The 14,662-nt window shown below is 41.5% G+C and overlaps 1 protein-coding gene across 1 annotated transcript; it reads right to left on the bottom strand.

The window, feature by feature from the left end:
* Positions 1-7,105: 7,105 nt before the first annotated feature.
* Positions 7,106-14,017, bottom strand: LOC129353621 (photoreceptor outer segment membrane glycoprotein 2-like). Its single transcript, XM_055022979.1, has 4 exons — positions 13,808-14,017; positions 11,823-13,548; positions 8,717-8,963; positions 7,106-8,642 (listed from the first exon to the last, which is right to left on the bottom strand). The coding sequence occupies exons 2-4, from the start codon at positions 12,401-12,403 to the stop codon at positions 8,397-8,399; spliced, it is 1,074 nt and encodes a 357-aa protein (XP_054878954.1). The 5' UTR covers positions 12,404-13,548; positions 13,808-14,017; the 3' UTR covers positions 7,106-8,396.
* Between the last annotated feature and the right edge of the window lie 645 nt (positions 14,018-14,662).

Genomic DNA, 14,662 nt, shown 5'->3' with positions numbered 1-14,662 from the left:
TGCTTTGGGCCAAGTGGACTGGATCAGACCTGCATGCATAACACATCAACTCTAAAGCTATTAACAATTTATTAGTGCGTACAATAAAATATCTGTTCAGTGATTTCTGCACAATGAACCATGAAAAAGCTAAACTTTTATTTAAAAAAACATTTAGAATATCAGTTTGCAATAATTTATGAAAACACGAGGCTTTTATTTCAGAGTGCATGAGCTTTATTTTGAAGAGTTAACAACTCTGTTTTTTATCAGTTAGCTCCTTTAAGTCATGTTTGCAATATTTCAAATTACCTTAATAAAGTTGTACAACAGGAAGGTTGTAATAATGTGAGAATAAAGTCGTCTTCATTTGAGGTCAAATTAGGTAAAATAAAAAATAAACTCATAAAAAATAATTAAAGCAAGTGATTCTGAACAACTTGTGAAGTTATAGTTTCTTGGTTTTATAAAGTAAATATCAGTGGCAGGGATTTAAACAACATGAGGAGAAAGAATCAGACGGACTGAGCTTACATCTTAATAACTCCACCAAAGTTTTTTCTTACAAAAATGACTTTTTCTCATAATTTTGCCACTTTTTTTCTGGAAATATTATAACTTTATTCCTGAAATATTTTTCTGTTTTTTTATGGAGCCCATAAAGCAGTGCTGCCCAGGGCCTCGTTTGAGCTGAGTTCGCCTCTGCTTGATGTTTCTTCCTCTGTTGAATCAGTTTCTCTCCATCCAGGTTCAGCAAATCGATGATGTAAATTTTCTGATTGACCTTCGGCAGGTGGACGGGCGTGGTCGCCATGACACCTGGTCACAGCGGGGAGCCAGGAGTTTCTCAGACCAGATGGAGGCAGATCAGCTTTCAGGAAAGTATCTGTCTAATCTCACCAAATGCACGTTCAGGAAATCTGTCGGTATCTTCCTGTTTCCATCCAGCAGCCGCCGCCGGCGTTGAGAGCTGAATATAAACCAGATCCCCGCCCCTCCCCCACCTGTCTCCGTCCTCCTCAACCCTCCCCCACCTGTCTCCGTCCTCCCCGCCCCTCCCCCACGCTCCATCAGCATGCAGACGGCTGCAGACCCCCCCCCTGCCTCTGATGTCATTTATTCATGATGGAGCTCAGAGAGACGCTTTTTTCACGCCGTGGTCACCTGACCGCGCCGCGCCACCTGTGAGCTCACACTCCTGCCAGCAGCAGCCAATCACAGCCTCCGTCAGCCTCCGCCTGCTCTCATTGGCCGTGGATGTCAACAAACAGGTGAGTCAGTGAACACAACGCTGAGGAGAACATGGGAGGGAGAATTAAAGGGCCAGTCCGTCTTACAGGAGAAAACACAGAAACCAGTTTAATCTGAATGTTATTATTGATAACCTTATTGATAACATTCAGTATCTGATCAGTCAATCTAACTGGATCATTAGAGGCTTTAACAGATACAAAAAATCAGTCATTAAAGATTTCTAAATATCTGTTAAAAACCACTTTGTTTATCATTTAGGAAGTAAATTTGCTAAATCTGTAGTACTTCTCAAGAACTGCAGAAAAATCTGCACCAACGCGCTACAACAGACAGGAAGTCGGCCATTTTGAATTAAACTTAAAATTTTAGTCACATTTTGGCAGTTTGTTTTTGATTGATCTGCTTGAAAATTGGTGCTTTTGCTGATAAGACGTCAGGAAAGTAAAGTTACCAAAATTCAGATGTTTTTGTGCAAGCTAAAGGGGCGTGGCCAATCCAGAAACTTTGACTATGCACCAAAGGATTTTTATTCAGATGTTTGGTGGCCTAATTCCTTCTGCAGCGCCTGCCAATGACTTTCACTCATAAGTTGATATTTCGTCGTACTCTGGATTGTGTTGGTGGTGAATTTCTACGTGTCGCTGGTTTTAAATCAAACATGCATAATCTGATTTAATCCAAACTGCATCGGAGGATCTTTGCTAAACAAAACCATCTCAGTAGGATGACATCTTATAAATCATATAACAGATAATAATTAGAAATGACTTCTTCAAAACTCTGGGTTTTTTTTCAGTTCTTCGCTGCCAAACAGGAAGTGGCTCCAGCTTCTATCAGGAAGGTTTAATTTCCACCAAAACTTTGATATTTTTCATCAGTTTTTCTGTGGTGTGTGAAGTACTAGTTCAAGTTCTGTTGGGTCGGATGTGGGCCCAAACTCCTCCGATTCCTCCTGGTTTAATATCTGTGAGTCCGGCTGAGGACGTGGCAGAAGGAAAGCTGTCTGAACATGGAGGCGTTTCCTGTCTGCTGCGCTCGGCGCTGATGACATCACGGCCTCATTCAGCCGGTGCGGCCGCTCCGGTCGTGGTCCTGCATGCTGAGTAAAGTTTTTATGCATGTGAACAAAGGCAGCTGGCAGCTTTTGAACAGCGGCTGTCAGCAGATGCAGCGTTCGCTGTCGCCTCGTCCATCTGAGCGCCGACCCTCAGAGCCCGGTTACCAGGCAACCGGTGGTCAGCCACCATGACCGCTTTGTTCAGCAACGAGGTGAAAGACGGAGGAAGGGACTGATCAGCGAGCTGTTCACCAGGAGACGATCCGTTTCTATTTAAAGAGACAAACCAAGGATGTTTAATCTGCTGTTACATCACAGTTATTACAGCATAACGGCAGATAAACATCTGATGTTTTAAAATCCTACGTCTTAATGTAGCTTAATCAGAGCTGACCCAACGTTTGATCACTTTATTTTTACTTGATTTGATCAATTTCCTAAATTTGTTTTGTGAACAAACGATTCATTCATTTAAACCCCGAAAACCTGAGAACAGGAAGTGTGTTCAGTCCCTCCACATTACTACTATTGTTGTTATTATCATTAATAATAATAATAATAATAATAATAATAATAATAATGCAGAGTGAATGAGGCTTTCACATTTTCAATGTAAAATATTAAATCACTAAAATTTACAGTTTACAACTAAACTTTTCTCAGCCTTGTGAAGTTGCATGAACTGTAAATCTGTATTTAAATCTATTTATTCATTAGTTATAATCCACGGTAGTTTTATGTAACTTGGAATAAGCAGGCAGAACATTTACATTCTGCAATGATCTAAAACAATAAAGTCTTATGATATTCTGCCAACAATAAGCAGAAAAGAAGGAAAGAAAATGTAATTCAGTTAAATGACATTTTTCTTAAGATTTAACTGTAATTTTATAATTAGAAAAACATAAATACTTAGAAATATGATCTGATTGTAGCATTTGGGTCGAATCAACGTTCATGTCTTCAGCCTGCAGAACCGATCTCAGCTCTGTTTTCACTGAGGAGAAACTTCCTCAGGTTCACGAGGCTGAAGCAGCTGCTGGTTAACACAGCTAATGAGATAATCCACACACACACACACACAGACACACACACACACACACAGACACACACACACACACACACACACACACACACACACACAGACACTCACACACACAGACACTCACACACACACACACACACAGACACTCACACACACAGACACTCACACACAGACACACACACACACACACAGACACTCACACACACACATGCACACACACACACACACACTCTAACACTCTAACACACACAGACACTCACACACACGGAGCAGCAGATTACTGATCAGCTGATCTGAACACCTTCAGCTTTCCTTCTGCTCTTCATCCTCCGTCCTTCAGCGTCGCCTCCTGCTACGCTCAGGCCGCACTTTTGAGTCTCGTCTCCATGACGACCAGCTGGTAGAGAGGAGGTCATCGATGCCTAAAAATAACCGCTCTCACACCCTGACTCTGACCTTGGTTTTGAAGGTTCAGACTGGTTTCCATGCAGCCGGACGTATTGATACCAGTACGGTTTGGGAACCAACAGGATTGATTTTCCATACACACCCAGTTGTGATTATCCTGCTGCAACAGGAAGCCGAGGCTGCAGTTCACACAGGTTCATAAAAGCAGAAATGACAGACGTGGAAACTTTGCCTGGTCTCATTAGTCCTGGCAATTTTTTAAATGTTCAACAAAGTGGGCGGAGCCAAGATACACGGAGGGGCGTGGCCAGGTGTTGGATGTGAGGAGAAAGTAAAAGTGATGACCTGCTTTCTTGTGACATATTTTCAAAAAGTGTCTAGAAACAAATCTTGAAGTTTTTTGTTTTTTCTAAATGTCAATGAATCTACACATTTTTCAGTTAAGTGACTGGATGATGAAGAACTGTTGGAACCAATAGGAAAATTCAACTGCAATACCAGCATTCACCTCAAAGAGGGCAGCACTGAGGCCTTTTAGGCCAAATATTACAGAATTAAAACACAATTATGACTCAATTTGCACTGAAACATAAAGATGGAACTGCTTTACAGTTCAGTTTCTCTTCCTGTCCTCCGATGGCCTCCAGAGCTTCAGCCCCACACATCGCCGTCAGGCGGCCATCTTGTTGATATGAACCACTATGAAGCGATCGATGACTGTATTTAGAGGGTTTGAAAACACAAGGAGCTCCAGATGAAGAACCAGTTTGAACTGGAGCCTCTCCAGTTCCCAGAACTGTCTGAAACTTCCTGTTTCAGACAGTTCTGGGAACTGTCTGAAACAGGAAGTCCAGAACTGCTGCTGAGCTTTTTCTCTTCCAGGCGTTTGACCTTCGGAGCTCGATCTGTTTCCTTCCCTTTGCAGAAGTGAGAGGAGACACTTCCTGTTTCTAGGTCTGAGGTCATGACCTCTGGACCAGAGCTGGTGATGCTCGTCGATGCTGTGATTGATCAGACTGGTCCCACTGGTGGAGCTAATGGTTCTCACAGCTCTAGTCTGCATGAGGGAATCTGTCCTTGCATGACTTTGTCCGCTCCCATTGGTTGAGCCTCCCGCTCTGTTGCTGTTATGTAACACCTTGTCACAGGTGCATTGTGGGACACGACGAGGAAGTGACCGCGGTCGAAACCTGAGGTCATCTAATCCCCAACACCGTGGCGACCAACCAGCTCAAACATGCACAAATCAGCAAAGAACGTTGTAGTTGATGGATGCCCCGCCCCGGCCTCCATTCTGTGACGTCACACTGAATGAATGTGATTGGCTGAGGATTACATAACAGCAGGCGCATCAGGAGAGAGAGGAGGAGAATGGAGCGAGTCGTGTTCAGGAATCCCTGAAGGTCAAAGAATCGAGGATGAAGAAGAAAATGACGTTTGAAACGTCAGAGAGACGAGAAGGAGAAACAAAATGAGCAATGAAAGACGAGGAGGATCAAAGGAGGAGAGAACCGGCTCCCTGAGAGAGGCCTGTGATTGGCTGAGCATGTCTCGCTCCGCCACTGCTTTACAAATAACCTGACTGTGAAAACATGAGGCAGAGCAACTTCTCTGCCCAGAGAGAGAACCGGCTGATCTGCGGCGCCCCCTAGCGGACAGCTGGATTTCTTCCAGGTTAAAACCAACAAACCGCCTGCAGCTGCTTTTGCATCCAAAGAACCAGAAACGAACCATAAAGCATCAGAAAACCTGCAGCGTTTAATGTTCAGCAAAGAAAAGTCATCATTTAACGTCGACTGCAGCTGCTGACTTTTACTCAGTTACATTTTTACTTGAGTAACTTTTTTAAATTAAAAACTGTTCTTTTAGGAGTATTTTTTAATATGCTGTACGTTTTACTTTTACTTGAGTAAAATCTCTGAATTTTCTTCCCTGAATGAAAAACAAAAATGTTTTAACCAAAAACCCATCAGACAGACTCACATCTGCAGTTTCTGTTAAAGTTTTATAAGATTTTACCAAAAGAAACTGATTTGGAAAAAAAATATTTGGTCTGATTTTGTTGTTTTTTTGTTATTCATATGAATTATTGTCATTTTAGTCCTAGAGATACAAAAGTTTGGCATAACTTTATATTTTGTTCTGTCTGATTGTGTAACTTTTAAATTGATCATTTGTTCAGTAGACATTTTACCAAATACTTTTTTACTGGTGTAATTTCTTGGATGGATATTTTTTACCTTGTGTGAAAATAAGTTGAAGTGTCTCTACTTGAGCTTAATTCTCACTTACTCTGATCGGCTGGGCTCCAGCTTCTGCAGGGGATTAATATGCGAAAATCAAATTTTTCACATTTTTGTTTTCTCATTTGGATTTATAAAAACAAAACATCCAGCCAGTTTTTAATAATCAATGTTTTACAGTCATGTTTACTTTAGTTTAGCATCAATGTGGCCACAAACCTGGTTTTAGTCAGCCAGGAGTTCTGTGGTGGAAAATTTAATTACCAGATTTTATATTATGACTTTATTAAACTCATTTTTATGTTATACTACCTGATAATAAATTTCCCCACTTTGGATTATAAATCATGTAATATTGTATTTTGTTAAGACATTAAATTGATTTAAAATGTATTTAAATGTCACCAGCTTTTAGGTTTCTGGCTCCAAATTGTTTCCATTTCATGTTTTCTACATTAGTTTGAGCAACAAAACAGTTTGAATTCGACTGGCAGCTAATCAGAAAGCTGAGGAAGAAAACATTGCAATTAATTATTTTAACTTGCATAAGAATGATTAAAAAACTGATTAATTTTTGTAAAAACAGCAAAAAAGTTAAATTGATCATTTAAAAATTTATTGGAGTTGATGCTTTTATTTTTGTATTTTTTCTCATCTCCACCAACCAATTCTGCATGCGTCCTGATATTACTACTAAAGGTAATAATATAGTTACTGGGAAAGAGCTATCATTAGTTAATTTGATGCACTGAAATGATTTTCTCCTTTTTAAAATGGTTTTTGTCTCTGCTTTGTTGAGTCGAGGCGATGCAGTTTCCTCTTCCTCCAGCGGGGCGCTAGCTTTCTCTGAAGCTGCTGCCTTCATGTGTCTGAGTTGTGATGATTATTATCAGGCTTCAAAATGAATTATTATTCTGTGAAACTCACACAGCAAGAAAAAGCAGAAATAATCTGAATTATTTCATTGAGTTTCCACAGCAGAATGTCAATTGTCCAATTTTCTTGTTTTGATGTTGAAATCAATGTTATTATCTTTAAACAATAAGGTGGAACAAAACATTTGATGTCATCAGATAAATTTACAACATTATTTTGAACATAATTAATGAAGAAACAGAATGAAAGACGTGATGTTTATTGAGGAATGAAGCACATGCAGCAGTTATCTGAAGGACAGAACTAATGAAAAGTGATTTAAAACGAGACGCTGTAGCAGCTCCAGCTAACAGAAACGATTTGAAAACAGAGTAAAGCTAAGAATGCAGCAGCAAGAGGAAGGCATCAAGATTTCAGTCTAAAATTCTTCCTGTAATTTTTGTTCACCAAACAGGAATTTGACTTTGGCTTCATTTTGCTGTCAAAGTAAATAAATTATAAACATTTAATGGTAAATAAAAAATTATATTTTTGAGTACCATGTTTTGACTCTTGGTTCTGAAGGACATGATAGTTGGACCAAATGTTATGTAAAGATTTTTCTGAAGTTTGTTGCTTTATGGTAACGGAGAAAAACCAGCAGCACTCAGCGCCCCCTCTGGCAGCAAAATGTAAGAACCTGGACAATGACCCGTTTTTATGGGCCGATGTCAACCTGAAAATGTTTGTAAGTTTACAATGAAAATGTAGCTTATCTAGTATTAGAAACAAAAATGGGAGTTAATATTTCAAGTTCAAATTTTCACCATCTTATTAATATAAAATTAACTTTGAACTAAATATGTAATTAGTAAACTAAATATATAGCTTGCTAATTACATATTTACAGAGTTCCAGTGTAAATATTTAGTTGGTTAGCTAAACGTTCATGTTTGAACTAGATAAATATTGAGCCATCAAGCTAAATTTTAGTTAACCAGCTAAATACTTCGGTCCAAGTTAAGTAACCAACAGTTAGTTGGTTAACTGAATATGTAGCCCTGAGTGAGCTAAATGTTTAGTCATAATGCTAAATATTTAGCTCGCAGAGACTGTGACACTTATAAACTAATGAATAATATGGTGAAAAATGAACATTCTTTGTTTTTCCAAAATAACCCAAATTATTGCTGTTACCTTTTGACTGTAACGTCACTAACGGTTCCTCGTCCCCGACCCTTTCTGTCCGTCTCTGGAAACAGAGACACAAGCAGGACGTTTAAAATCTCCAGTCAGGTTTCTGGAGGACAGAGTCCCGGCAGGAAGGATTGGACTGGATTCAAGCCTTGGATATTTGTTTCTGCTTTAGCACCGTCTGTATTTAGTTTCAGAACATTTTCAAGTCTGTTGTTGATTTTTAGAAGCGTACAAAAACCTAAAATCTTTATAAAACGTTTTTGTGTTTTGCTGCAGTTTTTTGTGATGGCAAAACTTCGTCTGTTTCTGAAGGCAGAACGTATCGATGGACTTCTCCAGGTCAGAGCGTGTCAGGAGGTCAGCAGGTCACGTTGACCGGGGTCGGAACCTCCCGGTCGGCCGCCGCCGTCGGGACGTTGATGTTCGGGTCGTCGTCCACCTGGTAGCACTTCCCCAGGCTCTTGATGATGCTGAAGTTGTAGCAGGCTGTTTCCGCCAGGCTGTTCTCCAGGATCCAGCCCTCTGACTCCGACTCCGGATCCCCGAGCCGGATGACGTTCTCCATGGCCGTCTGCAGGTACCGGACTCCAGTCAGAACCAGCAGCTAGTGGAGAAAAGCGGCTACGCTTTAGAGTGAGAAGGTCTCTGCTGTTCGGTTTAGATGGCAGCGCAGCTTACCTCGAAGAGCCAGATGAGCAGCACGGTGAGGCCGATGGACTGCATGATGCCGGTGTAGTGGTCCAGCAGGGCCTGCTGGCAGCCTCGCCTCCACAGGTTCAGCTGCTGGCTCCGCTGGTCGTAGTGCGCGTGCGCTCCGGGGTTGCTCAGGTTGTGCTGGATGCAGGGTCGGGACGACAGCGTGCTGCAGCAGCTGAAAGGAACGCTGTCCATCAGGTACTTCCCCTCCACGTTGCTGCGCACACGGCTGCAGAAAACACAGAAGCATCACTGCACTACAGTCGTTTTCTCTGTCATCTTCCAAATATGCCGTCTGGGGTTGAAGCATAAACATTTTCACTGTTTCTCTGTTGTTTCAAACTAAAGAAAACCATTTAAAATCAGAACCAGGGGAACCTCAGATAACTAACGAGTTGGGATCTGACAGAAACCAGCCCACTGCTCCAAGCTTTACTGGACCTTCGACCATTGAGGAACGATTGCTTGCTGGCGGCGCTGACTCTGCTGAAGTTTAAAACGATTCGATCTGATTTCACCAAACTGCTGATGTTTGGCTGACATCGGTGATCTACGCCATGAAGATCAGAAATTGGGTGTTCATGAACAACTATCTCCCACTGCGAATAGAGAAATGCTGAACTGAACGACATCTTAAAAGCTCTGAAGTTTTCCTTTTGCTCTGACTTTAATTGATCAACATCTGGTAGCATGATCAACACGGACTGAGTGACTTCGTTCACTTTCTCTGCTGCCATTGCTAAACTACAACCCAGCATAGGCAGACTATTATTCTCTACATAATTGTTCACAAGTCCATCTTCTGTTTGCTGATTGAGCTCAAAGAGAGGAATCCCAGACTGGAACTGTGTTGGAAGTCAACGACCCGGCGAGCTGTTTGGTGTTTGAACCATCAGATTAGAAGCATTTTCAGAGGAGATCTCAAGGTTTTAGCTTTTCACCGAAGGTTGTGATTCCTACAGTCCACAAATGCGGAGCTTTCACTGTATGGATCCAGTTTGTTAAAAAACAATTTGACTGATTGGCAGAAAACTAAGATCTACCATATATAGACTTCATCTCAAAACCACCTCCGAATGATATAGGAGCCACAAACTGGCTGATTCTTTGGATTCAAAAAGTCATTGTCTTAAAAAGCAAACAATCTGGAAGAGCCGACAGTTTTAAATTGGCAGATTAAAACTGACCAAAAAATGTCAACCGTCAGAAGAATTACTGAGACCTGCAGAAAGGTCTTACAGAGGGAAGATCAAGACCTCACACACAGCTGCTGTCTGATCATGGTCCAGACAGCATCTGATCATTTGACTGCAGTACAGTCGGGTTATTTTGAGTAATGTAAACCTGAGATGAACCCTCCTGATAAATCCTTTGATCTCAGTATCTTTCAGGCTTATCTGCAGTGGACCGGTGACCTCAATCTGAGAATCGCCTGTTCTCCGTCTTTAAAACATCCTCGCTAAAACTTTCTCTGCAGACAAATTTCCACAACAGTTCAGCAAACATCTCGATCATGTGGAGAAATGCAGGTCTATCAAGAAAATTCTGAAACGTAGAATCAACTCAGACTCACTTAAACCGATTCATTTTTAAGCACCAATTCTCAAAGTCAAACTCTTTATGATATGTGAGTTCTCGCATTTAGTTTTATGGAAAGAAAATGTCATAAATCATTGCTGAAGGCAACAGGAGAGGAAAAAACAGCCTGGCTGTTATGTCTAACATCTCTTGGCATATCATGCCAGTGACTCTTGGGTGAATACCAAACAGCGTTTTGGTGGTAATTTACTGCTGCCAGTGAAGAACGGCATTGTTATAACTCCATCCATCCATTGACTTATTTGGTCACATGGAGTAGCAAATACAGGAGGAAAACCCAGACATCTCTCTCTTCAGAAGCTCTCCAGGTCATTCTGAGAAACTCCCAGTGATTCCCAAACTGCGTTTCTAGTCCCTACAAATCGTTCTGGATCTCCTACCATTGGGACATGCCCACAACCTGCTCTTCATAGGTGTTTTCATATTCAGACGTTCAAAGCTCAACTTAGACGTTCTTCCGTCTTTAATCTACCCCGAGACTTGAATTCAGCTGACCTTTGGGGTGTTTATGATCTTGTTCTTCAGTCTCTTATCTGACGACCAAATCAAGAGATCACATTGTGTTTTTACTCTTTCTTCACCTTGAATGACTTGCTTTACAAACAGGGCCTCGTCTCTCATATGCATATCCTACTGTCTCTTACCATCACTTGGTAATCAGGATACTGATCCACAAACCTTTGTCCAATCACACAACACTTTACATAAAGCTCTGTGCAAAATAGTTTGACCCAGGCCTGCTCTTCCAGCTCATTCTGAGGGATTCCTAGGGCAATTTTTGTCACACAACTGTGTCAAAAATTGACACTTTGGATGCAGTTCGACAGAGCCTTTGAAGGAGCTGAACCACTCCAAGAATCACTAAAAGCCACAGCTTGTCAAACAACTTAGACCCAAGGAATTGTGAGTGCTTTGAAAATGCCAGGAACAACCCAGTGATCCCAGAAATCCATTTCTGGTGGGACTTTCCTAGAAAACCTCCACAGGGAGATCTTCAGGATGCATCGTGACCACAGGCAACATCTCCAATCCAAGAACCCCATGTCTGACAGAGCTCCCCATCGTTTCTCTTTCAGGAGTGACTCATGTCTCCATCACCATGTGATGATTTTTGGGGCTTTTAGACATCTTGGAGATGTCAGAACAATGAAGGACAATGAATTATAACTCTTTAAGCAAGATTTAGCACCACTATGTATTCTGCAATAAGAGTTCTTCAGAGATCTGTAAGAAGCCCTCACCAGGGAACCCTGAAGTCATAAAGGCTGGAATGCTCCATGTTTTAGTTCTCTCTGGTTCACCACCCTGGTAGTTACTATCTTCTCTGCACATCAGTGTTCACAGAGTCCTGCTAGCGACCGATTTAGCTCAGGTCTTGAATCAGGGAGAGAACTAAAGCTTGAAGGACACTCCTGCTCGACACTGACCTGAGTTAAAATGGAAAATTAAAGAACTTTAAAAGTCTTTCAGTAGCTCTGATTAAACTTACTCCACCACAGCGCTGTTGGTCATGTCAAGGTAGCGACTGCTGATCCACTGAATCTGGAACCAGTCTCGGTAGTCGGTGTTCCCGCAGCATTGGAACTGGATCTGCAACAGATCCAGGGTTTTCTTCAGGTAGCAGCGGCCGGGTGTGTCCGTGTCCTTGTAAAAACGCATTGTGGTCCTTAGGCCCAGGTACAGGGCCTCCTCCAGCTGACTCCGAATACTGTAGCACATGAGCGCCCCCACCAGGACGCAGGCAGTGAAGAAGAAGGTGCAAACTATGTAGGGCATCATCACCAGCTTCCAGCGTAGGAACTTGTTTGTGTCAGCGCAGTCCAGGCAGATCTTACTGCCGAGGTAGTTGATGCCACAGGCTGCTAGTCCTGTGGTGATGAGCATGTGTGGCACATAGAGAATCCCCTGCTCTGACATCACTTCCTGCCATTTCTGTATCTCTATTTTGAGAAACAAGCCCAGTCCAAACAGAATGGCTCCAGTCACCACAGAGATCCAGTTGAGCAGCCAGAGGACTTCAGCTAGCTTCTCTCTTTCAGTCTTGGTGAAGGTAATCTTTCCGACTGCCATGTCGTCCCTCTGCTTCAGAGGGACTTACGTCCAGGAGGGACCGAACATGGTCAAGTCCAAGAGCCTCAAGGCTGCAGAACCAGAACAACCACTTGGTATTTGATCATGAACGTCTCAAACATGACAACTGCTTCTTGAATAAAATATCTAAATATCTTTTGCCAGTGGCGGGCACTGCTAGCTAAAAAGTTAATAGCTTTAACCCTTGGTTCCGCTAATGCTAAAGCGCTAACTTCAATTCAAATTATATCTGCCATCGAAAGAGTGCAACTCGAGCATCAAGTTAGTTTTGACATTATAAATTTACATGTTCAGTAATGTTGTCATATATTGTATTTATGTTTATATCTTGTTCTGAACAGTAAAATTATTGGAAAAAAAGAGGAAATGGAACTACTGTGTAAATTGTCTTAATGAACTTCAAAATAAGAGCATGAATTTAAATGGCTAACTACCTTATTATTCACAGTTGCTAACAAAACTTAAACAGCTACGTCAAGTTTTATTCAACTGAAAGTTAACAAAACAGCCAAGTAACTTAGCATGTTAGAGTTTAAATTAGGGGAAGCTAAGTGTGGTAAATGTTTTCAAAGTTAGCAAAAATGCTAAAGTTTTAAAATTAGCTTTGCAATTAGCAAATTAATGGAAGCGTATCCACCACTGGCCAGGAAGAAATCTGATCTATTAATCATCTTCTTAACTTTTCTCCAAACTCCTCATTCCAGCAGAATAAGGCTTTCAGCTCAAAACGCCTTTAAGGCTGAAAACGTTTCGTACATTACAAACAATATTATTAAAATGTAGGTCAACAGTGCTTTGCGAAGGTGAAGGCACTGGTAAAATGCAGATTTTATGTTTCATCTACATACAATTTAAACAGTAATCCTTTCCAGGATGGAGAGCAACTATTGAGAATTTGACTTCAACCTGCAAAACTGCTGTGAGATTAACCGATCACCACACAACCTGTGTTTCTGGTCCACAAGGGTCCAACACTGTCAGAGGTCCAGAGCCGGCGCAGCCTTTGTCTGAGTGAAGGCTCCAAGACAGAGGAGCAGCTGAAGCAGCCAGCAGGGTGTCATAAGGAGCTTAAGGAAGTATTTTAGGTTCTCCACAACTCCAAAGACACAGCAAGCACACTGGAACTGCAGACAAAGACAAGGTCAAAGTTTTACCTCTGAAACATTTTCAGTACAAAGCACCATTGCTGACGGGTTCCTGTCCTTATCAGAGAAGGGACAATCACAGCTTAGAGACATTTCATTTACAAAATAAGAGACACAAACAGAAATATTTAAATAATGTGTTGTGCAGCAATCTGCAGTCGATAGCCTCCAACATTCACAGCTAGCATAAAAACAGGAACTGAACTGAATAAAGGAAACAGAAACACTGAAATCTGACCTAAAGCGGGACTCTTCCCCCATGAGGAGCAGATTTAATCTCTATGCTCCTGCTCTGCGTTCACACCAGACGGCCGTCATCCTCTGGAAAAGTCCGATCTGCCGCAGTTTGAGTCATGAAGCAAACGCTGCATTTCTGGAAGGCCGGGTTAACTTCCTATGCTGGACTTGTAATCTCCTTACTGCTAATCAGGCTTGTTGTAAGCTGCAAAATCTCCCACCATCAGTTCGATTGTTAGCAGGAAGCTGAATTGAGTGAATCCACTCATCTTGCATTCAGTCATAAAGTGCATCGATAATGCTGCACTTTAGTGCCAGCATTATTAAATGAAACCCATTTTGTGCAGCTCATCTCAGGAAGAAAATTAAAGATACAGTATCTTTGTTTTTACTTGTTTCTGACAGTAAAACTGAAATGTTACCACTTCCAAACCTGAAAGCCAACATCCATATTTCCCAATCATCTCTGCTGTAAGGCATTGATGGTCTGATTTTAGCAACAGACAGTAGAAGACAAGAAGGACAGAAATAATGAAACCAGGTTTTCAAAAAAGAGAAGAAAGACAAGAGAAGGTGTTCATTTGTAACTCAATGCTTCTTCAAGAGAGGTAGGTAGACTAAAGTATGTGAACCTGTTAGCTTAGCTACCTTAGCTACAGGCTAGTGTTAGCCTGCATGTCACCAGCACTTAATAAGTGAAGTGAAATATTTGGAGAGATTTTCAGATATTTAACTTGTGCCTTTAAACAAACTTCAACATTTTTCTGTTCCTGTGAAAAATGTTCCATGCTAGGCTAGGAACATTTTTCTGTTCCTAGCCTAGCATGTTCAGTGGCATGCTAGGCTACTTAGCATG

The sequence above is a fragment of the Poeciliopsis prolifica genome, unplaced genomic scaffold, assembly GCF_027474105.1.
Source record: "Poeciliopsis prolifica strain line A6 unplaced genomic scaffold, Auburn_PproV2 SCAFFOLD094, whole genome shotgun sequence".
NCBI lineage: Eukaryota > Metazoa > Chordata > Actinopteri > Cyprinodontiformes > Poeciliidae > Poeciliopsis > Poeciliopsis prolifica.
Note: the sequence above shows the minus strand (reverse complement) of the source record. Positions and strands in the feature narration are given on the sequence as shown.